Source organism: Drosophila gunungcola, unplaced genomic scaffold, assembly GCF_025200985.1.
Source record: "Drosophila gunungcola strain Sukarami unplaced genomic scaffold, Dgunungcola_SK_2 000097F, whole genome shotgun sequence".
NCBI classification, from domain to species: domain Eukaryota; kingdom Metazoa; phylum Arthropoda; class Insecta; order Diptera; family Drosophilidae; genus Drosophila; species Drosophila gunungcola.
Genome location: NW_026453259.1, coordinates 48,230 through 76,062, shown reverse-complemented (window position 1 = coordinate 76,062; position 27,833 = coordinate 48,230). Strand labels below are relative to the sequence as shown.

At 46.4% G+C, this 27,833-nt stretch overlaps 3 protein-coding genes across 6 annotated transcripts; 1 reads left to right on the top strand and 2 right to left on the bottom strand.

Annotated features, from left to right (window-relative positions):
• Window positions 1–81: 81 nt before the first annotated feature.
• Window positions 82–2,926, bottom strand: LOC128265142 (N-alpha-acetyltransferase 30A). The gene is made up of 3 exons (XM_053000966.1): window positions 1,848–2,926; window positions 1,541–1,786; window positions 82–1,092 (listed from the first exon to the last, which is right to left on the bottom strand). The coding sequence occupies exons 1-3, from the start codon at window positions 2,514–2,516 to the stop codon at window positions 928–930; spliced, it is 1,080 nt and encodes a 359-aa protein (XP_052856926.1). The 5' UTR covers window positions 2,517–2,926; the 3' UTR covers window positions 82–927.
• A 3,934-nt stretch (window positions 2,927–6,860) lies between these two features.
• Window positions 6,861–17,760, top strand: LOC128265145 (uncharacterized). 2 transcript variants are annotated; one of them, XM_053000973.1, is made up of 4 exons: window positions 11,462–11,834; window positions 11,896–12,184; window positions 12,346–12,559; window positions 13,782–17,760. In XM_053000973.1, exons 2-4 carry the CDS (start codon window positions 11,899–11,901, stop codon window positions 17,434–17,436), a joined length of 4,155 nt encoding a protein of 1,384 aa, XP_052856933.1. In that variant the 5' UTR covers window positions 11,462–11,834; window positions 11,896–11,898; the 3' UTR covers window positions 17,437–17,760. The 2 variants fall into 2 exon arrangements, with proteins under 2 accessions (XP_052856934.1, XP_052856933.1); XM_053000974.1 differs by lacking the exons at window positions 11,462–11,834; window positions 11,896–12,184 and adding an exon at window positions 6,861–7,167.
• Window positions 17,761–17,882: 122 nt separating this feature from the next.
• Window positions 17,883–25,328, bottom strand: LOC128265144 (uncharacterized). Of its 3 annotated transcripts, XM_053000971.1 has the most exons (8): window positions 25,234–25,328; window positions 25,013–25,163; window positions 22,898–24,958; window positions 22,365–22,494; window positions 22,179–22,309; window positions 20,351–22,121; window positions 20,079–20,287; window positions 17,883–20,015 (listed from the first exon to the last, which is right to left on the bottom strand). In XM_053000971.1, exons 2-8 carry the CDS (start codon window positions 25,148–25,150, stop codon window positions 18,078–18,080), a joined length of 6,378 nt encoding a protein of 2,125 aa, XP_052856931.1. In that variant the 5' UTR covers window positions 25,151–25,163; window positions 25,234–25,328; the 3' UTR covers window positions 17,883–18,077. The 3 variants fall into 3 exon arrangements, with proteins under 3 accessions (XP_052856931.1, XP_052856930.1, XP_052856932.1); XM_053000970.1 differs by having other exon boundaries at window positions 25,013–25,287; XM_053000972.1 differs by lacking the exons at window positions 25,013–25,163; window positions 25,234–25,328 and having other exon boundaries at window positions 22,365–22,583; window positions 22,898–23,017.
• Window positions 25,329–27,833: the final 2,505 nt, after the last annotated feature.

The window sequence follows — 27,833 nt, the reverse complement described above, 5'->3', positions numbered from 1 at the left end:
TTAGTAAAAATAGTAATAATTCCCTCAATAAAACAAAATGACAGAACAAATACTAAACAAATTTCCAAGAAAACAATACACTTTTCTTAATTGTTGAAGTTTTTATTGCATTCTTTCAATGTTACTCGGGATTCACCACATCATCATCCTTAATGCTATATGTATCTGTACTTGTGTCCTGATCTCAGGCGATAACAACACTGGAGAGCACAGAGAAGGTATAAAAGACAAGATGGCGAATTGATTTATGCGCACGGACCGCTTTTTATCCTATGCAGATAGACCTATGTTTATAACGCGAGTGTGTTTCTATTCTTTGCTCTTTGTTCCAATTGTGTTTATTTTGATATACATACATTACTTGTGTAATTCGTACGATTCCGTTTGCGTGATCCTCGCTTTTGATCAATCTCTTTACAAAATTTGATTCTATGTTTATAGCTTTGTAAATGTGTGTCAATGAGCGTATGCTGCGCATGTTGTTGTTGTCTATTCGCTAGATTGATTTTTGAAGATTGTTTAATGTACATAACTAATTGCTCGCTTAAGATTTTAATGTTTAATTTTATGCATGTAAATCACGTATTGCATACAAAATTTCCTTCTGTAAAATTAATTAAATTTTCTGTCCGTTGAGTGCTGTTCTGCTCCTGCTAAACTGATCGGCTCTGAGCTTTTGCCGGTGTTGGTTTTGCTGCTGCTGCTACATAATAAAATAATTTACAATGAAAGAGAGACAATGGGGTGGGGTGAGCTGAGGCGGGGAAAAACTGATGCTACGATGCTTCCTAGTTAATAGGTACAAAAATAGGGCGCCGAAACAAGCTGCCAGCGGGGGTGCGCCCTGCTCCTCCGCAGTGCAGTGCGGAGCTCGACATGTTCGGCGGCTACTTAGACAACAATTTCAACGGCAGCCGCCGGATCCACTCATCTGAACCAGAGCTTCAGTCGCAGCGCGTCCACTCCATTGAGATAGTAGCGGAACAGCCGCTTATCACGCACAAAGCCCAAGTTCTCGTAAAGCCGCAAAGCCGGTTCGTTTCGCATCTCCGTCTCCAGTACCACCTCATCGGCATTGTCCGCCAGCATGGCCTGCAACAAGGGTACATTAAAATTGGTATTATAAGAATGCTAATATGAAAAAGAAGCAGTTCTATATCCCATTGTTTGTGGTGTTTGCCCAAAAGTATACCTTCGAGGTTATAGTTATTATTCTTTAAGCGTCAGCATCTTAAATATTTGTAAAATTTCGTAATGTGTAAACCTAAGCTTTTAGCTCATTATTCAATATCAGTCACGTTGGATTGTAGTGAAAATTTACTCGATAGTTAATTGAATTCAGTGCTTATATGTGCTCTTCAATACTTTCTACTACAATTGGTTTAGTAAATAAGTGAGCAGCAAAAAAAGTGAGGGTGCAAATTGAGTGAGTTGTTCACTCCTCAAGAAGTGAGAAACTGATCTTGTTCACCAAAGTGAGCAGTGTTAACCACTTTCCCCCACATTTACTCCAATAGGACATTTTCTACAGCCAACGTACCTCTATGGCCTTGCTGACCAGTGTGGTGCCGATCTTCAGCTTGCGATACTCCTTCCGCACGGCCAGCATGGCGATGTAGCCGCGCCGCACGTTCATGTGCATGTCCAGCTTGCACACGATGGCGCCCACGTACTGATTATCGTGCGAGGCGAGGAAGCAGAGTTTTGGCCAGTTGTAGATGAAGTAACGGTACGTGTATATCGAGTAGGGCTCCGACAGCTCCGCCTGAATCAGTCGCATGATGTCCTGCGTATGTGCACGGGGGATTAGTAATTAAAATTGCCTGTGGCTGGACCTGACTACTCACATGCATTTGGTGCTCGGCCTCGTATTCCTTGTACACGATCTCGTCGGCTGAAATGGCAGGTTCTGGCAGCTGGGGCTCTGCTGTGATGGTGGGCGTGACCTCCACTGAGGTGGAAGGCAGGGGCTGCGGCTCCTCCTCCCCGTCCTGGCTTTTGCCACTCCCCGTCGCCACTTCCACTTCCTTTTCCACTACTGTGGTTGTTGGTTGTGTTTTGGCAGTGGTTTTGTTTGTGGCTATTATGGACTTTTTCTCTCCCTCCTCCTCTTTTGGATCCAGATGGAGGGCATCTGCTGCACCCGCTCCTTCTCCTTCCAGCTTGCTGCTGCTGCTGTTGTTGTTGCTGTTGTCCACGCTGTTGTTGTTGTGACTGCTGCTGTTGTTGTTGCTGCCGCTAGTGCTCCTAATGTGATTGTTGTTGCTGTGGCCATGGGCATGGCCATTAGGCACCTCCAATGACGGAGGAGGAGCCTGCTCCTTGGGGCCATGGCCATTGCAAAGGTGCAACTGCTTGAGCAGACCCTTCAGTTCCTCCACCTCCGGTTGGGCATGTCCATTGCTGATTGCCTCAGCCACTACACCACTGGGATTCGGATTGGGATTGGGATTCTTTTCCGTCGCCTTCTTCTTGAACTTTTTCTTTCCGGCCGCCGCTGCCTGGGCATCCGCCATCCTGGCCTAAACCTCCGGAAATGCGCAAAAGCGTCGGGATCTCACGGACTGCTCCACCTGGAGGAATGGTAACGGGAGTGGGAATCCTCGCCTGCAACTGTGCGCCTGGGTTTTATTTTTGGTTATATTTTCAGTTGCTGGTTTTTTATACACACACACACACGCATGAACATTCACACACTCACAGTCGTCTTCTTCTTTATTCTTCTTCCGATTTTCGGAGATGCGGGAAGAGGCGAGGTGGATCCAATCCAATCCGATCGATCTCGATCTGTGGTTCTATGTTTGTGCTGACATGACCAACTTATGTAAAATCGTATATCCCCCGAAACTGCCGATTTTCATTTATCTTGAATAAATCCTCACCCACACACATGCATGCGCGAACAGCTGGCCCCAAAATAGTGTGACCCGACACTAAGCTGAAAAACATACTGTTGTAGCAAGGAAATATACCATTAATATCAAATTTGTTTAAATTAATGTTTATATATTTATGTATATATATATATTAATTAATGTTTATTTTAAATAAATAAAAAACCAAAACCTTAATTTTCCTAAGATTTGCCTGCATTCGTATAAAACTTCACTACTGTTTTAACGGTTTTTTAAAATAGCGAATCTCTAGACTTGGAATTGTAACTAAAATATTATAAGCTCCTTAATGAAAATTACAGAAGTTTTATATATTTATACCTCTAAGGTGAAAATTACGGAACATTCATATATCTTCTCACTAAGGCACATCATAATCTTGTTCAATTATTTAAAATATAAAATTTTAAAAATAGTCAATAAAGGTTAATGCAAGTGATTTAATATTTTACTGCTGTCTGCCACTTTGTTATGTCTTGAAACTTAAAGAACCCAAAAGTGTATCTTATAATTTCTTGAGTTTTTTTTTTTTTTAACTGGAGTACAGGCATTTGTGCGAAAAGATTTTCATTCATACACCTAAAAAACATTATTTTCGATCGGATACGTAATATTTAAATGTATATACGTACAATAAAGCCGGTTTTGAATTGTTACTTTGCTCTGCTACGTTCGTCAACTTTCAGTTTCTTTTTTGGGCCATTTAAATCAAATGCAATCCAATTGAATTGAATTGGAGCAATCACCGAGTCGAGGAGCCCCCGACTAAATCTTAATTTTCCTGAGATCCGGAATAGAATAAGCCCAGTCTTGAATAGACTTTCCGGGGAACCGAAAGGTACTTCCTGTTTCTTCTGGCCGAAAAGGGGGACATACGGAAAAAGAAGGGACGATGTGGAGGTTCTCGAGTTTCACCTCGAGTTTCCAGTGTTTTTTTTTTTGTCGGCACAGTCTTGTCCGGCTTATGTAAGGCAGTCAGCTGTGGGAAATTTAATGATTTTTTTTAATATAATTTAAAAATAAAGGTTTCGATAGGTTTATAATAATAGCAAGTACATCAATTTAGAAGTAATTTCGCTGCTACCTTAAAAAAGCGATTATTCGATTGATTTAGCCTTGTTGCTTGTCGATTTGATGGGGACTGCAGCCGCTCCCAAAATCGAAAGACTTGAGCAATGAACTTAGCATTGTAAGGTAATTGCCGCTGGGTTCGGTTTTAGGCTTTAGAATTGGAGCACCATTAGCAGGTGTTAAAATTACCGGGGAGGGGTCATTACTAGCGGTCCGATCGGTATCGGATCATGAATATATGCATGCATTTATGCATATTTCGCAATCGGATTTGATTTAGATTGGATTGACTCGAATTGGATAATCTTAGCCACGCGATTGGATAATTTCTCGGAATTTTGCATACGACTTTTCAGCGGCAGCAGTGTAAGCAGCAGCAGCTTTGCGTCCGTTTTGCTGGCCGTCTGTTTCACTTTTCGCTGCCGGGCGAGAAGCCCGGTTGTTGTTTTGTTGTTTTGTTGTTTTCTTGTTGCTGCGGATCCGAAATTAGCAAAGCAAACAAAACGTGGAGAAAGTGAATGGCCGAATAAAGTAAAAGCAGCAGCGGAGAAAGGGGTGGAGAAAGGGGAGGGCGCGGAAGACGACAAGTGCAGCAGCGACTTGTATAAATTTAAATCAGTTGGTTCGGCAGGTTCTTTGATTGCGAGTAATTAATATGACTGTAGTGAAGTTTCTTCATTCTATCCAAATTTTAAATGGTAAAGCCCTAATAAAACTAAGTGCTCAATAGGGGTAAACGGATACAACAAGCTTAGAAAAAACAAAACTTTAATTAGCTAAGTTTAATTAGCTAAGACATAAGAGTTCTAAACTTTTGCGACAAGATGTGTAGTCTTAAAGTCCTGAGGGTATTCAGCTAGCGACCTATGTTTGTCGTTGCTCAACTTCACTTTGCACATCCATGGCACATAAAAGCACTTCATATTTCGCTTGATGCTCCAAAGTTCCATTCCAAGCCCTACTCCATTCTGCAAAACATTTTTGCCGTGTCATGTCAAGAGTTTATGGGCTTTGTCATTTTTCAGTTTCAGTTTTTGTTTATAATTTGTTGTTTCAGTTTTGTTTGGTCTCTTTGTTGTTTTCCGTGTTGCAATTTCAGTTTGTGCAAAAGGCAAACTCAAAGCGCAAGCGCACCAAATAAATAGCACCAACCCCTCCCGAAAACGACTTGAGTGAGGCACGGCACACGGCTCAGCAAGCCAAGACCGCAGACGAATTGGTCGCGTCAGCGTTAAATTGTGTCAAATGCTGTCGCACACAAAAGGCGGCTTGGCGTGGCTCTTCCTCCAGTCAGAGGTAAACATCTTTGTGTGTAAATGGCAAGTGTTACAAATAAGCAAAAATTGCTTTAATTATTTCAAGCTAAACGTGCCAAGCGCAAATTAAACCCAAAAGTTAGTAGAGCACCTAGGCTGGAGGGGTCGAAAAACTTGGTATACGTGAGCACTTATGTAAACAAACTCATTACAACGAGAAGACTTTGACTTCTACGAGATTACATTTAAAAAAATACTATAACCATAGAAATGCAATCTTGCTGCCACACCAAGAAATTTTGGTCATTCGAGTGGGATTTAATTATTAAACATATAAATGCTCTTAATTTTAAACTTTAAGATCTACTTTTCAAGCCTGCACATTATTAAATGGGACCACTAGTGAACCGAACTACAGAATACACCCACTCTTTGACCATTTGGCTGGCGAGCCCCCTGAGGCTACCGTTCAACTTATAGTAATGGGAACCACTGGACTTCAAATGCATTCAAGCCCATCGACAATTGAGGGACTACAGCTGGTCAGTGGCCACTCTCCCTGTGCGTGCGCTTTATTATGCAACCAGAGCCATATTGTAATAAAAAACCAAAACAATCTAGCCCGCCGCCGCGTTTCAAATCAGAAAGCGAAAAAAAAACCCATAGATTTTGTCAATTGGGGAAAGAGCTTTGAAGAAGCGGCTGGCTGCTGGGCAAAGTGAAATGCCCGTCGCCGAAACCTGTCTGCATCTATTATCCGTCCGCCGTCCATGGCAGAATGCTGTTCACCTTCCCCTACCCACCAAACTCCACCTGATGGCGGTTCGCAGTGTACTTGGTCAAGGCGAGCGAGCCACTTTAGCCGGCGATCGACCAACTGATCGGAGATCGGAGATCGGCGCTCTGCTCTGGTGACAGGTCACCTCAGTCTCAGGGTGCGAGGTGTATTGGAATCCCACCCAGAAATTGTACATTTTATGCTTCTTAAACTCAATGTTATGGAGTTAGGTAAGAAACAACATTTTCGCAAAATAAATATATAGGTAAGGTAAAAGGTACACAACTGATGAAGTATCTAAGTAAGTAAAAATTACAAAAAGGGTACAAAAAACAGTTTTTATTTTAATAAAGAAACCATTTGGAAGATGCCTTTAATTATGTTTTTTTTTTTATTTTTTGTATGATTATATAAACATTTAAAGGGAAACAAAAATAAAGCGTGCGTTAATTTCTCGGTACTTCCAAACACTGTCTAAACTATAAATTACAGAGAATACAAACAAAAGACTTTGGTGAAAAACTGATTTCGAGATCGACAAAGGTTTAAGATATTCCTTGTTAAAAGTTTTTTTTTTTTAATTTGTGTATCAAATAAATATTTATAGTGACAGAACACAATGCAACCTAACATGAATCAATTTTTTTACAATGCTTTTAGAAGTATTGTTTTGCATTACTTAATTTAAGTGGTTTAACAATGAAGCATTTTATGTAATCGTTTTAAGTGAGATTAATAGTTAGTATCTATTAGACACAACATTTTCATGCATTTCGAATTGGTCTTAATGTGCCAATATATAAGGTCGAAGCAGCAGCAGCGTTGGCAGCAAAAGGGGCAGCAGCAGCAGTGGCGGCAGCGGAGTTGGCCAAGACGACTTTCGGCCGGGCTCAGTACGCTGCGAACGCTCATTGAAAATGGTCTGCAGGCCGCGCATGCGCTTGAGCCCGAAAACGAACCGAAATCGATACAGAAGCCAAGCGCCAGTCGCGTGTTCGCGTTTTGCTTCGATTTAATTTCGGTTTTTCTTTTTATACATTTTTTAACTGTGTGCTGTGTGTGCATTGAAAGTTTGACGCCTCTGGAAGTTGTGAAAAAGCGTCTCGATTCGATTTTAAATTTGGATTTTGTAGTGATCGGCGGACGTGACCGGCCGAAAATTGAAAATGTAATTGAAAATGGTTGACCACTATAAATTGCGAGGGGTAGCATTGTGATTGGTGGTGAAAAGCAGTCGGCAGACAAATGACTTAGGCAACGAACTTGTGAGTCGTGAATGGAATTGGCTGCACCGCCTTACCGACCTTGACATAAGGGCATTCAGTTGCATGTGCAATGCTTGGTTTAATGCAATAATATTAAACCGTAAATTGTTTAGTTACGAATCTTTTTTTACGTATTTTTTGGCTTACAAAACTTTATAGTGGCTAAATCGGAATATTGAATAGTTAATCATATTTGTTTTAACAGCATCTTTTGTTTAGGGTTCATGTCTTAAGGGCTGCAAAATGTCAAGTAACTTAACTCAAAACACACTTGCAAAACTTTTATTAAATGGTATACTTTATATTCAATTGAATGGTTTTACCAAACAAAAGATAACCCAGGCTAATTATGTTACCTGGTGAATTACGTTTCATTATAATCACCACAACTGGCAGTGAAACAACGAAAACAACATAATTCCAGTGACACTTTTCATAGCTATTATAGCAGCAAGCCAAAGCAAAATAAACTGGAAACCAAAATAAGATAAAAGGTGTTTGAAAATTAAGCAAAAGCAAAGGCAAAGGCAAAGGCATGTAAAGTATTTTAATATTTATTATTACTGTCGTTGTTTTTTCGGCAATCCGCTGGTGAAAGCGCCTATAAAAAGGGAAACAACACCGAACAAAACAACTTAACAAAAAAAGTGAAGAGGAGCGAACAATACTAAAAACAATAATTAGCCATCTGCTATGGCAAGAAATCAATCGACTGGGTAAAAGTGCCAATAAACAAGTCAAATAGATCCAAATAAGCCCGAGTCCAAGTCCGAACCCGAATGCGAAGCCAAATCTAAAATCAAAGCCAAGCCCAAACCCAAACTCAAAGTCCAAGTAAAGCCAAAGCCAGTTGGCCAAGTTAGTCGCCTCAGCGACTTGGTTCAGTTTTGGGGCTAGTTACTGGCTTTTCCTGGCCGCCCAAACAACATTCACTTGTCATATGCTATGGCTGGCTATGTTGGCTTAAATAGAATCCACCGCTGCCACAAGAGATCAAGCTGGTCCACTGGTCTGGCGACTGGCGAAACGAGGAAAACCGCCTGGTTAGGAGTAAAAGTGCTGTGGAGGCTGCAGATAATGGAGCGCTGACGAATTTGTCGCCTGTCGGCTGACTAATCTTCCGATTCGGAGTGAGAGCAGCGCTTTCTCAACGCTTATTCAAAACCCAGAGCCGGAAATGGCTTTAAAGATGCGCAGCCAGAAAGGTGACCTTCAGAGCATCCCACAGCCCACCTCTGCCGGTTCCCAGGAATGAAAAAGGGAGGTGACATAGACGAATTTCGGGGACCTTATTTTGTGGGGACATCAGCAGACATTTAACATTGAAAACTTCCGAGAATGATCTTAAATTATATAAATTTTGGAACCATTAATTGGCAAAAAGTGATAGTGATAACTCGTTAGGATAAATATTAGGACATGGACTCGACTGGAGTATATACTTACTCTTCTGGGACTTTTGGTTGCTCCGGTAGCTTTGACACAGATTTCGAAATATTTTTTTCATATTACACTTCCAAGAAACGATACCGCTGCTACCTCCTTCCCTTTAGTTATCTTTACTTTGCTTCTCGACTACGCCCAGATTAATGACTAGTTAATCAACCTGACCTCTGTTGGCCAGCTTGAAGCAAGGCTAAGTGCCCATTGCTCTTGATTAAGCCAAACTAATGAAGTGGACGCTTGGGCCGAAGACAATTGTCTTTTGTTTTTATAAAGCCCACTGTTTCCTCTCTTTTTGCGCTTGTTGCCGTAAATTGCCGCGTGATTGTTGGCCAAAGGGTGGGGATTGGGAATAATGCGGTGACTGTAAAAGCCGTAAAAGTTCAGGGTTAAAGTCATTCGAGCCAATGGCTTGGGAGCAAAATGTGTGCGATGTGTTTGGTACCGTATTGTCAAATGATTTTGATCCAATTCTGGCACTTAGCGATAGCTATTTTAACAAGTCCCTTATCTTAGTTTCCTTCCTGTTTTATCGACTTAATTATTTTATAATTAACGTATTTCACAACCTTTTAAGTCACAAAAAACAACTTACAACAAGTTTTCTGATAAATCTTTCTAGAAGGGCCATAGTTATTAAACTATATTTGCATAAAACCATCAGAAGCTAAACAGTCATCAAAGTGACGCCTTTAACTTCATCCTCTCTACAAGCTAGATGATTCCAAAGTTTGACTTTAATTGCCTTGTCAGAAGTCGAGTTACATTAGCAGGAAAACTGACTATTATTTAACATTTCCTACATCTGCTGATCCATTTCGCCCCGGATCAAGGCCTTTAACTCGGACTTTCGGCATGTTTCCGCCACAGCGTACGAGGTGTCCGATTTAATAACGATCGCAAAATATGGAATCGAAAAATGTTAAAAATGAAGTAGAGCAGTTGACTCAATTGGCTTGAAATGTGTCCCAGACACAGAAAAGGTTTTTTTATTGTGCAGTTAATAAAGGAATTAGTGAATTTAATTGTTACCACACACAGAGCGCAGTTGCTTTGGGCTCATTGCGCTTCAGCGGCGCCGTCATCACCATCATCATCGTCATGACTATTGTGCTGGATTGGAAATGCACTCACCCAAGATTGCTGCCGCAATGGTAACAAATTATTTGCGTTTTGAGTAATACGGTCCATACACACGCATGTGGATTACGAAATTTGAAATCAGTTTTCCCCTTATTTAAGTTGGGTATGCGCCTTGTACGGCGAGTAAAGCATTTTGGATTGAACCACAAACTATCAAAACCTGTTAATATTAGAAGCGTAATGAGTAAGTTCTGGTATGGAATTACGAGTATTTAAGAAGTCAAGGGCTGTGGTTATTTCTCCTCGGTCAAAATTATATAACTGAATTCTATGCGAGCGATAATGATTTTGAAACATCCAATTGAGTTATATTCCAGCTATTTTAACAAAATATCTCTGATATTGGAATATAGTTTGATTATTTATACTATTTTTCTGTGCCCCTTCCTGAGACTTTTCATAACAAACATTGTACTATGGTGGAGGAGCAAAATATACAAGGGTCGTTGCCCGCCAGATTGGCAGAGCATTTGCCAATGGAGCACAAGGAAGAGAACTCTGCACTGCGTATTTGTATCTCAACAGACAGCATTCCAAAAGGTACTCTGAGATGACCAACCGCCATGCCAATCCCATTTTCTAACCCATTCAATCCAATTCCGACTGCAATTTGCCCCCTTTGTCGCTCGTTTAGTATGCCCGGCACGTAGTCGCAGTTCAGTTGGTTCAGTTCAGTTCAGTTAGAGGGGCATAGCTCGGCCATAACTAGCTTTTCGACCAGATTATCTAACAGTTCATACCGCCATCGGCCTCGCTGCTGGACAACATCGTCCACGTCTTTGTCATTAAATTTATGATTTAACTACGACAATTAAGTGAAAACTAAACGCTTCGATAGGTTTAATATATATGGAGTACCGACCTCTCCTGCTTCTCCCCTCCTCCTTCCTTAGCCGCAAAGTCATCACGCCATAAATTGGACAAGATCTTCGCTGCAGGCTCCAACTCTCCAACTCCATTTTTATGGCCATCCATTTCCCTCGCATTCGGCTCTTGCATCACTCTCATCCTGATCTCGGGATCCTCACACTCTCCTCCGGTTGCGTAATCCTTGAAAATCTTAACAAATGATAGTAATTGCCACCTCAGTCGCCCCGCAGAAACAGTTTTCTGATTTTGAGTTACGTCTTGTTTGCTGCCTTCGTTGGTTAAATAACGTGTACACTTGTCCACATATTTGTCGCCGTCTTTGGGTAATATTTTTTTCTGCTTTCGTCGTCGCTGTCAGCTCTTAACGAAAATTTGTCATGCATTTCATTTGATTTCTTTGTAGGTCGGTTATTATTTCTCCCGTTCGCCTTTTCCTGGGCGGAAATTTGTGCTTCTCACTCCGCTGATCCGCTCGAGAAGTCGCGATCGGTGATTGTGAAAAACCCCGTACTCACGTTGATGAGGCTACCGAACTGGAAGTGGTCAGACGGTGGCTAATATGTGGTTAATATGCTTGATTGGTCGATGGGTCGTTAGATAAAAGCGAGAGGGCGAGATCGATAGAAACACAAAAGCGAAAGGTGTCATATCACTTTTGGCCAAGTTACTTTCAGTGGACCAAACTTTTACTGGATGCCCGAGTAAAGATTACTTAATAACTAATTTACTTCGGAATTGTAGCTTTTTAAATATTTTAAGAGCTGTATCGGAGAGCTGTAAGAAAACTTATGGACTAATAAGTGCTGGTCCTAGGCAACTTTACTGCAAAGCCAATTTTTGTATAAACCAAAAAGGGTTACATCGTTAAAATTTCAAGAGAATCGACCCGAAATTACAAACCAACATCTAAACGCAGATTTGAAGAAAATTATTCCACGAAACTGTAAGAAAAGTTATGTACTTGGAAGTGCTGGTTTTAGGCCAGTTTTCTACAAACATAGAAAGCCATTTTTAAAATTTCAAGAAAATCTATCCTAAATTACAAGCCAACATTTAAACGCAGACTTTACGAAAAGAAAATTCAGTTAATAGAGCCAAGGACTCAAAAGTGCAGGTATTTCGAAAGGAAATAATATAATTTTTGTTGTCGCTGAATATATTGACAATTCTTGCAGACTATGAATATTGCTCTTAAAGTAAATTATTTTCGAGCCCCAATCGGTTGTATGAACCGCAGGATTTTGGCACGCAATGTAATTCGAAGAGAAAGTCATGTCGTTTCTTATCGCAATCCCCCCCCGCCGCATTCTAAGGCAACCAAAATGGGAGCGACAACTGTTGGCGGCGCCATGTGGTGGTGGGTAATTTGGCACTTTTGGCATGAGCCCGACCATGTAACGGGAGAATTCGACTACCCCAACCCACTAAAATGGAGCAACTGCGAGTTGGGCATTCCAAAAGGAGGTGTTTGAATATTTTATGTCATTTAAGGTTAAATAGACAACGTAAACAAAAAATATATATATAAAAATTCGATTAATGGGTGTTTTATTTCAAAATCGAATTTCAATAGAAAATATTTGATATATAGAAAATTATACCAATCTGAGAACTATATTTTTCAGTGTTTTCCTGGTCCACGAGGATGATCCATGAGTGCCTGGCGCTGGTCGCCATCCTTCAGCTTGGGGGCGTGGCGCGGGCTCTGCCCACCATCCAGGGCGGCAATGCGCGGCAGCAGCTGGACAAGAGCTTCTTCCAACCGCCAGAGATCGAGCAGACGATCGACGAGGTGCAGAAGATCCTGGCCAACGATCCGGCTCTGCCCAGACTAACGCGGTGAGTGCTTACACCACACACAGAAAAAAAGCATATGTAAAATCAACATAGAAAAATTATTACTCTTCTATTAGCGAAATCGTTTTTTTTTAAACCATATAACAATATTAATGAATATATCCCATGTTGTTACTTTTATAGTAATTTTTAGTACAGAGGTTTTAAACAACAAAAATTAAGTTTTATAACATGGATGAGAGGGTGCAAAGTTTTTTGCTTGGCGGGGGTTAGAAGCTATTTGTGCTCCTTTTTCTGCAACAGGACTTCTCTGGGTTGATGGACATGCTCCAGCGACAGGCCCCATTTTCAAAAAGTTTTAGGTAGCACTGAAGTTGTCTGTGGCATCATAGATGCAGTTTGCTTTCGAGAAGAGTGCTGTGTTGTCTGCAAACGTAGCAAGCATAAGACCACGGTCCTGTCGCCTGCGTAAGTCCTTAACCTTTGGCATGTCGTGGGTGAAGAGGATTAGCTTTGCATTGGAAAGTGTTCCGTCCTGGACCACTCGGAAGGATCTCCCAGATAGGTAGCTCCCAACCAGCTGATGAAGCTGCGGATTAAGTAGCGTCTTCAGTTTGCAGAGCAAACCGTAGTGCCACACTCGGCTGTATGTCTAAGTAAGCTGCCAAAACATACTGTTTCCGATGAAAGCCATCCAGGACGCACTCCGTTACCATGTGGAGCAGTTCAGGGATACCATGCTGGAGCCTAAATCCGAATTGGAACCGTTCGAAGAGTGGTCAATCCAGGACTACCCTGAGTGCCATTAATTTGTTGGGCCATTACATAATTTTATAACAATTAAAATGGTAGAAATACGAATTATTTTTGCGATTTAGTTTGTTTTATAAATTGGCCTAAGTACTATTATAAATTGTGGATTACTTATTTTACTAAGCAATCTGAGGGATCGTGGCTAGATTGGTTAAAGTGTCAGGCTAGGTCGTGAGTTCGGGTACCGCCTCGGATCGCAAGATAGAAGCGCTGAAAATAATAAAATAATTAATACAAAGGATAATAATTAAATAACAACAGATAATTAAAAACAAATTGTGCAAAAAAAGGAAGCAATACAATTACTCAAACATTTATAGGTAGGCTGCGGCCACGACCGTTTAAGTCAATATAGTAAATGGTTGATTTTACACATGTTTCTTTATTCTGTGTGTACTCTACACAAAGCTAGGGCGATTCTGATACCCCCTTCCCCTACCCATTACCGCAGTGGCGAGATCGAGGAGCTGTACGAGAAGGTGACCCGCGAGGAGTACGAGAAGAGCCTGGAGGCCGGCGACATGAGCCGGGCAGACAGCATGCGCGCCCTCATGCTCGTGCTGCCCTTCAACACGGACAACAACACGGAGGAGAACCTGCAGGAGCTGTACACGCGGCCTCCGGTGACGCGCGTGATCGATGCTTACACGCCGCCGGATCCCGTGAAGTTCCTCACCGCGGATCCCAGTGCCCTGCCGCGGAGCACGGTGCCTGGGGGCAATCCTGCGGTGGCGGCCACCACCTACAAGCCATCCTACAGCCTGCAGCAGCAGTTCAGGCCCATGCCGCTGGCCACCACCTATCATCCGCCCGCTCCGCCGCCGATGGTTTATCAGGACTTCAAGCCGGTCACGGCGGCAGCTATTCCAGCTATCCCTGCACCGCAGGTCAGTCATCGATTCAGCTCCCACTACAGTGCCAAGAACGCGCAGTTCCTGAGGAAGCCCAAGCCCACGGACACCTCCACCTTCACCAGCACGGTGAAGCCCGTGGCGGATATCCTCGAAAGCCTGGGCATCGTGTCGGGCGGCAAGAGCGACTCCGCCCACAAGCGGTATGCCCTGGACGACTTCTACCCGGCGGAGAGTGCCCCTCAGCCGTCCGTGGTGGCGGTGGCCGATCTGCGGGGTCTCCAAGGAGCTCGAATCCGGCCGGAGGCGTACTCAAACTTCAAGCCCTTGAACATTGGCGAAGAACTGCGGGTGAAGCCCGAAATCGAGGGTTACCTGACCCGCTTTGGGATTGTGAAGAAGGCTCCGAAGGCCCTGAAGAAGGAGGGACTGGCGAAGCCCACGGAGGAGCCCACCGGTGCCCATACGGAGCTGTCCACGGCCACGGCCCGGTTGCCGCCGACGGGAAACGCGGAGCTGGCCAAGCTGCTGGAGAACCTGCAGGAACTGGAGCGACTACAATCGCAGCAGCCCAAGAGGCAGGCTCCCAGGAGCACCACCACCAGTACCACCAGCACCACAACCAGCACCACCACGACCACGTCCACCACACCGGCTCCACAGCCACTCATCACCCATGGGGAACCCCTGCTCATTGAGGCCAAGAAGCCACGCCGGCGAATCGATCCGAATATAGACCATAACTATGCCAGCGCGGGCAACCACCAGCCCACGCCCACCAGCTCCGATGAGCTGTCCAAGCTGTTGCAAAATCTCCAGGAGCTGGAGAAGCTGAAGATCAACCCGGAGAATGTGATTAAGGCAGCCAGTCCGAGTGTGCAGTCCTTGAGCAGCCGGTTCTCCAGCACCACCAGTACCACCACCACTCCCTCGCCCGCCCAAAACGAAGCCCGTGAGCTGCAGCGAATCCTGAAGCAGCTGCAGCAGTTGGAACATTCCAGCCGGACCACAATGAGCACGACCAGCACCACCGTAAAGCCCTCGAGGAATCAGGGCTTGGGATTGGGATTGGGGCTGGGACTGGGATTGGGACAGGCCAACTCCCTGGGTGCCGTCGATCTGCTCCAGCTGCAGCGCCTGCTGAGCGACGATCGCGAGTTGGAGAAGCTGTACGAGCAGGCCAGGAACAGCAAGAAGAAGCAGCATCCGCCCAAGACGACTACTGCTACTACTACTACTACTTCTACTACTACGGCGGCCCCGGCAAACACGAGTACGGTTAAGCCCACTCCCTCGGTGGACCATGCCCAGTTCGAGGCCTTGATTACCCGCGTCCAGCAGTTGGAGCAGCTGCAGCAGCCCACCACCACGCCGGCCAACTTCCTCACCCGGAACGTGGCAGGCTCCAGGGCGGAGTTCTTCCTGCCCAGCAACGATTTTGCCCACCTGCAGGCGCTCTCACCGACCTCCACCTCCTTCCTGCCGGGCGGAGGAGGAGCAGTGGAGATCTCCACGGCTGCCTCCACCGCCAAGCAGAGACCGCTAAGCCACTTCGAGCGGAGCAACGGACTGCTCCAGGACGAGGTGCGCCCCCAGGACTACGTACAGCTGCAGAAGCTGTTGAGCAAGGTGCAGGAGCTGGAGCGAGTGCAGTTGCGAACGGATCACGTGACCCAGCCCCAGTTCCAACTGGTCACGGCCGCCTCGGTGCGCAGTCCCAATGAGAAGACCATCAACGGAGCCCACATCGTCTATGCCCAGCCAGCCAAGGAGCGGGAGGTGCAGCAGGAGCAGGAGCCGGAGCACGAGCTAAAGCTGGATCTGCCCGTTTACCAGAAGCCGAATCCCACCTTGGCCACGCCCTCTCAATCCTCCAGCGAGGAGCTGCGGGAACTGGCCATGAGCCAGCCAGCGCATCCGCAGCGAGGAGTCGGAGTCTCGCCAGACTTTGTCCAGTTCCAGCAGTTCCTCGGCAGCCTGGAGGATACGGGCGAGCGCCAGAGCTACCAGCACATGCAGCCCATCTACAAGACGGTGACTTCCACGCCGGCCACTCCTCGTTTTGTACCCGCCAGGAGGGCGCCCACAACGCCCAACTCGAGAGTTGGGCCCAAAAAGGGCGATTTGGAGGAGCTGCAGAAGCTGCTGTACAACACCCAACAGCTGCAGAAACTGGGCGTGGCCCTGCCCCACGAGCTGTCGCAGCAGCTGGAGAGCCAGCTGCAGGCCACCTCGTCCTCCACATCCTCCACGACCACCACTACGACAACTACCAGCACCACTGCGGCTCCCGCTCAAGTGCATGACACCTCCTCTCCGGCGGTCTTCTCGCTGACCACCAGCCGCCCCAAGGTGCCCAGACCCATCGCGGAGCACATGCCCACCACGGAGAGCGGGCTCCAGCTGCCCGTCTTCAGTGCCACCAAGATCATCGAAGCAGCCATCAAGCGGGCGGCCAACAGGATCGGTGTCAGCACCGAACTGGCGCCCAAGCAGGGACTGCCCGTTGGGGTGGTCAAGGGATTGGGCTTTCGCCGGCGCAGCGACGAGGGCGAGGTCGAAGATCTGAACGGAGGCGAGGGCGAGGCCAGGGAGGGCGAGCTCGATGGCGACCTAATGGCAGAGTTCAGTGAGCTCAACTATCAGCTGGCCAAGCCGGAGCCCGAGACACCCAAGGAAAAGAGGGACGACTCCAAGAGCAATCTCAGCGAGCTGCAGCGCCTCATCAGCAATCTCCAGGAGCTGCAACAGCTCAACGTGAGTCTGAACCAGGTGACCACTGCTCCCAGTGCCGATGCCGCGTATCTGCAGTCCCTTCAAAATGGTCAAGATGAGACCCTGAAGGCGAGGCGACAGAGTGAGGGAAATGCCACCACAGAGAAGAAGGAGAAGGAGCCAGACCCGCCCACGACCACCCAGTCTCCCACCAAGATCAGTCTGAGTCTGGGCTTGGACAACGACGATGGGGACATCAAAGGAGCGGGCGAGGAGGAGGAGGAGTCAGCGAGCACCACAAGTATCACCACCACCACAGAGGAGCCCCGGAACGGATCGCTCGACGACTTGGCCGACTCTTTTGGACCCGACCCTGTGAGCGAGGAGCCACCGCCCCCGAAGAAGAAGAACGGATTCTATTTCCTGGCCGATTGGAACTCGTTCCTCGAAGTGGGCGACGGAGATGATCAGGTGGTGGTGCGACTGAGCCCCAAGATCGGCGATCCGCGCCTCTTCCTGCCCGTGAAGATTCCCTCGTAGAAGGGTCCTTCGGGCCGGATATGCTGTACATATGTTTTCCCCACTGTCTCGTCCTCTTCCAGCCGTTTGCTATCCTAATGTGTGTGTATTTATTGTAGTCACTGTCCTCTAAATCTGCTTCCACCTCGAAAAAGGAATTCGGGATTCGCGATCCGGGAATCTGTCGTAAGTCGTAGTCGTTAGTCGGGCCTAGGCTTAAGAGTCAATCACCGAGATCAAGGTCAAGCACAAAGTCGTAATTAATGCTATGTTTATGTGTAACTAAAGCTCTTTAAATAAAGATATATCGACATAGTTAAGGAATACCAAAGTTAAGGAAATAGTTTTGGACTGCTTAATTTTCTTAACTCGCCCAAAAAGGAGTTTTTAAAAATCCTATTTTCTTATAGAGGTACACATAAGTGTTAACAGAAAACAAAAATGGTCATAACTCTAAGCTTAAACACTTTTTTTTAGTAAACATTAATATAGGTTTAATAACATTAATAACAATCCAACATTTCATTAACATCTAGAAAAAAAAGTATAATAATGAGAGATTTAACAAGAGAGAGAGATTTCAAAAAAGCCATTTCGAATCACACTAAACAGAAGAATTCAATTACAAACTGAATTCCGGCGAGCCTCCGAAAGATTTTCAGCTATGTGCACTTAAGCCACGGTTCAAGTAGTCCGGCTATTACCAGTTCGTAGAATGTGACGCCTCGGGCCTGGACCACGGCCAATAAGTACTTGGCTCCAGGTGGTCGATTGAGGGGCAAGCGGAGGGACAGTAATTGCAGCACCTCCCCGTCTTGATGCCCACCGTCGATGTGGGGAGCGCGAAAACGGGCAAAGTCCACGAAACCCTGCACTCCACGGTACGCGAGCACCCGTACCCAGCAGCAGCCCTCCACAAAGGACAGCAGCGTCTCATCCCGTACGCGCAAGGTGGTCAGATGGCCAGCTCCACGCTCTGCGGCCAACGATTGAAAGAGCGACCCGTTCGCATGATGCAGCTGTATGGTGGCGCCTGGGGCAGTCGAGGGTGTGGTGGGAGGCGGGCCATCCGTGGGTGTGAGCACGGTCAGCCGGGCGTAGAGGAGCCGGGGCCGGTTTGTGGGACCTACGTGCAGGCGGAGGGTTTTAACAGGCCGAATGTCCACGTTTGGAAGTGGCAGGAACTGCTCTTCTTTGTCCGAAGATAAGGCTGCAGGTTCTTCCTGGCCCACCTCAACATGCTTATAGAGCTCATCCTTCAGTCTTCTCAATCTTTGAATCACAGCATGCAGGTTATCATCAGCCCCAGAGTCATTTCCATTGTTTGCCAACCCCAGCACATCCAGCAGCGTTTGCTCGAGAGCTTTCTCCTGGTGCCCAGAGCCGGTGCCATTCGAAAGCCCCCGCAACTCCTGCAGCACGGGCCAGATGAGCTGAGCAGTCCGTGCGGCCAGAACTCTGGCCGGAGTGTCCGGCAGCGGAAGAGTGTCCGTCTTCAGGCGGGGGCGCAGACCTCGCAACTGCCGCATTAGCTCCAGGAAATCCTCCACCAAGTGCTCGTCGAATAGATCGCTCTCCGGAATACTCAGCTGGGTGATGTTCACCTCCGCCTGCAGCCGAAACTCTAAGGTTTCCAGTAGGCGTCTACGAATCCTGGCCAGCTCCGAGGCATCCAGTTTATATTTATCCTCTTGCCATTTTGAGCCCAGATGGGATTCGATGGTTGGGCTCTTAAGATATTTGATACCCTGCTGGTAACTGGGATCCGCAAATGGCCGATGTTTGAGCTTCTCGTAATGATCCTTGAGATTCCTCAAGGTGTCCGCTGATATATCCATCTGCTTGGTATCCTTTCTTTGGTTAATCTGCCAGCTTAAGAGATTGGGCTTCATTCCGCTGCAATTCCAGCTGGACTCGTGCTCATCCTCCGGCATCTCGTAGCTCGTCATGAAGGCGAACTCCTGGGTTGAGCTTTTGTTCCCCACTCCCAAGGCAGCCACCTCGTCTACAGGTCCGCTCTGAAAAGCTCCGGATCGGTCGAACGCAGTTCCATTCCAGCGATGGATGCGCGTCCAGCAGCCGTGCTCGTTTATCAGCAGATAACTGGTGCCTCCTTCTGCCTCCAAAGCGAAGACCCGACGCACATCCGCCTGATCCTGCTCCTGCCTTAGAGAGAAACTATTTCGCAGCTTCTGAACTTGATAGGGCAGGAGAATCCTGGCCAATCGCTCGCACAACTCCCAGTAGCTCTCCTCAGCAGTCTGCCGACGCGGGCGCAGCTCATCTGCCTGTTTTACCCGGAGCTTCTTAACGCGCCAGTTACCGGTGATCTCCTGCTGCTCCCTGCCCAGCGCCCATAAGCTTCGTTGGTGCCAATCCTTGAAATCAAATCCGTTCAGGTTCTGATCTGCTCGCAAAAAGGGCGCATTGAGGGTGTGCAAATACAGCGGCGCCTGCAGGCGCACAGGATCTTCAGCCAAAATGGCCACATCGCTCAGGTTTAAACCTTTGACGGGAGAGGTAACCTTCAAAGATCCGACGACATTAATGCCGGACATAAAAAGGGGCGTCTCCACGCGCTGCTTCTTATGAGGATTCACCTGCGGGCAAAAGTATTAAGAATTCACGCTTATTTCGAGTGGGTATGCCAATAGTTAACGCACCATTAAAGTGTTGGCATACTCTTCGGATAAATTTCGACCATTGACATTTCCCCGCACCACCAGCTGCCCATCTAGGAAAAGCTCTTGTGCCGTTAAGGAATCTCCTAGGTGTTGTTCCGTGTGTCTGGTGACCACTTGCGACAAAACCACTTGGTTAAGCTCCTCCACGTCAAGGGAATTCCCGTCCAGTGATCCTTGCGAGAAGGCGACTGAAAAATATATTTAATTTAAGCCCCATTACCAATTGAGATTGTTTAAAATCTTCTACTTACCTTTGGGCGCTTTAAAGTCGTTATCCACACGAATTGTGTCGCAAAGCCACTGGCTCACATTGCACCCATTGAGCAGCTCCCCCGAGAGCACAAGGCGCTCGGCCTGCAGGTGCGCCATCTTAACTGCAGCCGCAAAGCGCACAGGTGTCTCCAGAACAACCTCCTCCTGCGAGTCAACAAAGACTAGGTCTCGCAGGAGCTGCTCCAGATTCAGGGCGTTAAAGACATTGATGTATGCCCCATGTTCGACGCGAAATCGGCCCGTAAAAGTCTTATGGCCTTGTAGACGAATCCCGGGCTGCTGCTTGAAGATCAGCTGTTCGAAGAGTTCCTGGAGGGGCTCCCGGGAGCGGTGTCCCAGGTGGCCCCGCACCACTAGGTGCTCCAGCTCCTTGCGTGGAAGCTCAACGGCTCCCCGCTGAATGAAGGTCCGCGATGTCGGATCCCAGCGGAGCAGTCGTTCCAGTTGAGCGGGCGAATCTGTGTCCCCGTTCAGTTGACCATTTAGCCTTAGATCCTCCACAAAGAGACGTCCCTGAACACGGACATTTCGAGTGAGGTTTAGCGGATTCACTTTGTTGGCCAAACGCTCGAAGGGAATCCCATTCACAGCAGCCAAATGGAGTTCCTCTGCGTGTACGGGAGCCAGGAAGCTTTTGGTGCCCTCGATTAGCACCTCTTGCCCCTCGGAGCGCAGCACGATGTCTTCTAGCAATTCCGGGAACAGGCGCTCGTTGAAACTGCCCAGGAGTTGCAGGTTTCCCTGGAATTGAGGGGACTCTCGCAGGATCCAACGCGTCCTTAGTTCGTTGGGTTTATCCAACCACACCACCTGCCGTTGAATTTCATTAAAATCTCTTTTGTTCAAGGCTTCCGCCACTTGCACGGATCCGCTGACGGCGATGCGCTCAACCTGTAGCCGACCCTGGAGAATCAGCAGTGGCAGCTCGTCCAGCTGCTGAAGGAAATCGAGGAAAAGGTTCGCCTTTATGCCCTGCAGCTGATTTGCTTGCACTCCCTGGGGGAGGATTAACTCCTGAACGTGCACTTCGCCAGACCACGTGCGAGGTTGCTTTTGGAGAAGATTGCCCAGGCTCTGCCCGTTGAGGAGTCCGCTGCCAGTCACATCATGAGCCACTTCAGCCTGCTCTGCCTCCAGGCGACTGAAGTGGGCTCTGTTCAGATAAAGCGGTTCGTGGAGCAGCTGGTAGTCACTGGACAGCGGCCGCTGGTTCAAACTGTGATCCACCAGCAGACGGGTGAGTTCAGGAGGAGACCCAACAAACCGAAAACGAGTGAGAGGGGAAATCAGAGGAGGTGACCCATTCAGTCGCAGACTATTGGAAAGAAGCTCGTGCAGGCGAACTCCATTGTAGGAGAAGCCTTTACCAATCTCCAGCTGGTGGAAGTAAACATATCCTCCTAGCTGTGTAAGATTTCGAAGAGTTTGCGGCGTATGCTTAGTCACAAAGTCAGTGAGGGGAATCCCACTCAGCTCATTGTCTGCCACATGGGTATCCACTGGCATAAGCAGCTGGTCCAGCCGCTTGCCTCCACCTATTAACAGTTCCTGGCCAGAGTCGGGCGCACGCTGGACAAGATCGCCCAGAAGGGAGTCAAAGCTGTCGTTATCCAGTTTTCCAAGCATGCGTACAGGTCCTTTCACAAAAAGTTGGTCGAAATGGCAGTCGGAATGGATTATACGCGACTCCAGCAGAGTGGGATTTAAAGGCGCCTCCTCGAACAGGCGTCCCTGGGCACTGCCGTTGATCTAGAATATCCAAGGGATTATTAATGATCATCGGATGGGTGCTACCAATTTATTCACCGCCAATTCTTCAGAAACCTCTAGGTGAGAGAAGGTGACCCACCCCGGCCAGTCATGGGAATCACTGAGGGTGATGGCATCCTGAAGATTCACTCCGTTAATGGTCCCTGATGTGTCCACGACATTGGTAGCTATTGAAAATTTGTTAATTTAAGAAAATGTTGTTTGAAAAGCTAAACTACTTACAGAGAGTTTGCGTAAACTCCTTGGGCGCCTGGACAACACTTGTTTCATTTTCCTGCGACCAGAGAAAGTCTCCTGGGAAGCTCAGGTCGTTGAGAGAGTTCACATACAGTGCATCCTCGAAGATGACTGGCTGTAAGGGATTACATGGAAGGGAACGCAAGGTTTCAGAGATATAGGCTTTGCCAGCTGTGCACTTCAGGTTTTTGGCCCAAGCCATCTCTGTTCAGAAGCGTTTTACCCAAAACCTTTTTACTTAATATTTGGCAAAACTTATTAATATAATAACATTTTTGTTTAAATATATGCCATCTTGGGCAGAGATGAGTTTGAATGTCTGAGCGTTAATAATTGAAAGTTGGTGGTGCATTGAAAAAAAAAATATTGTTATAAAAAAAATGTTGAACTTAAACAATTTCAAACATCATCGCGTAGGATATTAGTTGGACAAAAATTATCCTCAAGGTATATTATATATATTAAAAACCTGAAAAAGTTATGCAAAAATTAGTTTTTAAGGTACAAGTTTAACTTACTCCTTCTACGTTTAACTGAGAGATCTTTAGGGACCGATGCCGCCACACCAGTTCTTGAAGCAGTTTGTCCCACTGAATTCCGTTAATAAAGATGCAGTCAAAATCCCCAGCTAGCTCCAGAGCCTCGTGGGATTCTGTGCCCATGACTGAAACAAGCTCCTCCTTAGAAGGTTTCAACAGTTCCAATTGCTGCACATTCAGGGTTCCCAGTGGCAGCTCCAGGGATGCGTTTTGGATATAGAAAGGCACATGGTTAAGGAGATCTAGGTCGAGCTCCGCAGATTCAATGGCATCCACCTCCAATTGTTCGTAGTGAAAGTTAAAGAGCGCCTCGGGGTGGCGCTTCGATCGTTTGGGACTGAGGTCTTGGTCCAACAGGCGAATCTGCTCCAGCATATCATGCATATTCAGGACAGCATCCGCACCCGTCCAGCGGATCTTGTTCACAAAGAGTTCCTCGATGGTTCCGCCCTCGCTGACCACCAAAGGAGTGGATACCGCTTCGTAGTGCTTGCTATCTTGGTCATCTTCTATCAAGAGATCCCCAATTAGTTGAATGAGCTCCTCCTCCTCGTGCACCCACTCCTGCATGAACTGGCTGATCTCCTGCAGGTCGTGTGTCTCCGAATTTTTTGCCAGCAGTTGTGCTTCCAGGCGGAAGAGGCCCGAAGGAGCCTGCTTCCTGGGCACCAGCACCAAAGGCGGCTGATCCAGTTGGCGAAGCAGGGCCGCTCCTTGGATGCCAGTTTCCTGTTCCTGATCCAGCATGCAGGCAGCGCCATAGGTGTTGGTCACACCACAAAGTGGTGGCAAGCCCGCCTCGAAAGCATCCCCGTTCCACACCAGAACCTCCAGGACGAGCAGGGAGTGGGGGTCGAAGACAACTCGATGCTGGACGAGCAGGAGCAGGTCATCGCGATAGCTGCGAACGGGGACGGGCAAGAAGTACTCTACAAGTCCAAAGTTCTGTCCGAGTATGGTGCGGGGTATAAGTTTGCCCTGCATATATACCAGAATCTGGGGCAGTATCCCACCCAGCGCCAGATAGCTCCTACCGCCCATTTGGAAGGCAGTAATGGCGGTCACTTCGGGTGCCCCAATTCGCTGGCGCAGCTGCAGCGGCTCCCCCTTGGAGTTAAACGTGTAAATTAAGGCCTCATCCCACTGACCCACAGCCAGGAGCAGTTCCCTGCCTGTATCGAGAATAGCTAGGTCGGAGATCATCTCCGACAGCTGCAGGCGCTGTACAATCCAGAACTCCTCCGCTTCCAGGTCATAGGCGTAAATGCTGAGCGTGTAGTTTCCGACGAGGGCCAGGAAATCCCGTCCTTCCAGGCTGAAGGCGCTTATCTTGTTCAGAGCCAAGCCCAGTGACCAGTGCCAGAAGGCTGTCAGTCCCAGACTGGGTTCCAAGCGCAGCCAGATGAGCTGATCCTGGGAAGCAACCACCAGCAGTCCCTCCTGCACATGATTCCGGCTGTTCCAGCGATCCAGTCCAAGAAAATCAGCCACGGGAGAGGGATGGACAAAGGTCTGCAAAGGGTTGAACTCGCCAGTCAGCACCAGGAAGCCATCCATCTGCTGGCCCACCAGATAGACACTTCCATTAGCCTGCAGGGTCAGCCAGTGATTCACACCCGCGGGCAGGCTGAAGTTCAGCAGCTCCTCTATGCGACCCAGGGTGAGCATGTCGCGGGTCCGCCTCTTGGAGAGCTCTAAGCGCTGCAGTTGCTCCAGATCGATGTTCTGCGATGCCAAGCGCGAATCCACCAGATTGGCTTCCAGTTTCATGCGATCCTCTCCTGCTGCCCCCAGCAGCTCCTCACGGGGACTGTTGCCCACATGAGCCGGGGTCTCCTTGGTGCTTCCCCTGGCCTTCAGCAGCGCCTCCAGCTGCAGTACTTCCGGGTTTTGTCCCTGGCGAGCCACCGCCTGCTGAATCTCCTGGCGAATGGCGGCGGCTCTGTCCAGCGACGAGTCGTCCACCACCACTTTGGTGGCCTTACCAGGGAGCGGTCGACCAGCCTGCTGGGTCCAGCCAGGTGCCACCACCACACCCGGCTAAAATATACTGGGATAGTCAATTGAAAGTAGCCTAAAACGAAATCTACCTACGGGTGCTCCGCCGTCTTCCTCCAGAGCTTTCTCCAGTTCGCCGCGTAGCTTGGCCACCTCCGCTTTTTGGGAGGCGGAGGGCGGCGAGGGGATACTGTCTATAAGTGCTGGCCAGAGCAGCAGGTGCAACAGCAGCATTATGCGCCAGAAACTTAATTAATTAACAATAAAAACCACGAATAAGACGAACACGTGAGGCAAAAAAACTTTAAACCGTTTACCGTTTCGAAACGCAGCTGCCAGACCGCCAAATCGACTTAGCTCGGACAGGCACTTTGCAGTGTTGCAAGATGTGAGGATTATTGGTATTCGTCAACACTGCGTTGTGGTCGTAAGTATTTTTTTACATGTCGTTACATTTCTAACATTTCTGGAAAATGTTAACTGTAACATTTCTGTTAGTTTTTTAACGTTTTAACATAACAAAACTTTGAAGTTGTTGTTTTTAACATTTCTGTTAGTGTTTTACCCATTCTATTTAATTAACATATATAAACCCTTGCCGAGGGTATTGTTATTTCAGTCAGGAGTTTGCAACGCAGTGAAGCAGACACTTCCGACCATATAAAGTATATAAATTCTTGATCAGCATCACTAGGAGAGTCAATCTAGCCATGTCCGTCTGTAAGCCCGTCCGTCCGTTTCAACGCAAACTGGTCTCTCAGTTTTAAAGCTATCTGCATGAAACTTTCCCAAAAGTTGTCTTTCTATTGCAGGTAGTACATAAGTCAGAACGATCAGACGATTATAGCATATAGCTCCCATAGGAACAATCGAAAAAATGTATAAAAAAAATGATAACTTTGCTGTTTTTTAATTTTTTTTTAGTTCTTCGACATTATAATTAAAAAGATAAGTTATGGTTAAATATTTCAGAGTTAAGGTTTAAATTTCATCAAAATTGGACAACTATACCATATAGCTCCCACCAAAACAATAAAAATTTATAAAAAAAATTTGTTATTTTAATATGTAACTTTTCAATTTTGTAACTTTTTTTTTTATTCTTTTCGACCTATTAATAATTTGACAGTTCAGAATTACGCTTTTAATTCTATTAAAATCGGAAAACGATATCGTATAGATGTCATAGGAACTATCGAATAATTGAGCTGCAAAATATCATAGCTTCAATGCTTTTAAGCATATACGCAAGTAAATCATAATTAAAATGTTTTCAAGAATATTTAATTTTTGATATAGCTGCAAGGGTATACGAACTTCGGCTTGCCGAAGTTTGCTTCCTTTCTTGTTTAATTTTTTCTTAGTTCCTCGACATATAGTAATGGTTAAATATTTCAGTGTTACGGTTTAAATTTCATCAAAATTGGACGACTATACCATATAGCTCCCATGGTAACAATAAAAATATATAAAACAAAAATTTGTTTAAGTGTGTATCTTTTTAATTTTGAATTTTTTTATAAATTTTTTTGACTTATTTAAAATTTTACAGTTAAGAATTACGCTTAATTCGGCTGGTCTTAATCAAACATTTCTATGTTAGGTCATCGTTTTTCTAACATTTCTGTGGGAAAGCAGAGTAGACACGGAAAAACATCGATGTTGCCCCGCCAAACATCGATAAGACCAATGTTTTGAAAACATCGATAAGACCGATGTTTTGAAAACATCGATGTCATCGTATTGGCATCGATCTTTTTCCACCTCTAATGTCTTTATCAAATTCGGGTTATCACTGTTCGCTTTGCGCTCATTCGTATTTTGAATTCGCAGTGAAAAGTTCGAAAAGTTAAAAACGTTTGCGCGAGTGCAAATATATGGCGGAGTTCGCGAAGTGCAGGTCCAAAACTAGGCCGGTTAGTTAAGGTTAGTTAGTTGCGCTAAAACAAGGCTCCTGCCAAAAGTAATGGCACGCCGGAAAAAAGTAAGTCCCTGGGGATAACGGTAGTCGCACCTTCTCCCCCACAGCAAGTGTTTTGCCAGTTTGGGAATAGTTTTGTGTATTTCTTTTTGTCATAGTGAACGGGCTTGTTTTTTTAAGGCGTACAATAATTAATCTCCAGTTACAAATAAAAGGAGCAGAGAGGAGTTGTGGGAGAAAAAGAGAAAAAAATAGAGCCCGCTAGTGAGTCCCGTTTTAGCGGGGGTTCAAAATTTGCACATATTTTGTTTACTTTGTGTTGCTAATTGCCATTATTTTTCCCTACGCTCTGATTTCGCCATTATCTCCGCACAGCTCCTGTTTACCGTTAATGTATGAGTGTGAAAAATCAATAACATTTCCCTGTGCGTAATATTGTGTGTGTGTGTGTGTATGTGTGTGTGTGTGTGTGTGCAGCAGCCGGCTGCTATTGCTTTCTCTTTCACTCCCCCGCTTTTTCTTCCCTGTTAGTTGTTCCTAAAGCAACAACCAATACTACCACAAAAACGCAGCTGCTATTAATGTTGTTGTAAAAATATCTACAAATTTGCGTGAGGTATGCTAGCGTGTTTAATTACTTTAAAAAGCGCTAATAAACCTCCGCTAGTGGCCCAACAACAACCACCTCAAACTACATCTGCAACAATACGATACGCCTACGGCTTAACGGAGACCAAATTAAATCCGCGATAAAAAACAGCAAAACCAAATTTACCTAATCCGTAAAGAAAGAGAACGGACTGTCTTCATATTGCACAATCTGGACTCCTCCTCCCACCCATTCTTCGTCACCCTTAAAGATTGGTTTGTTTTGTTATAAATATTTGAATTGCTTCCTTTGCCCACTAAAGTGAATTTTTTCTAGAGTTGGGCTTAAGAAATTTTTAACTCACGTTTTTGCGAACGGCTATAAGCGTGACTCACGGCCATGACCCC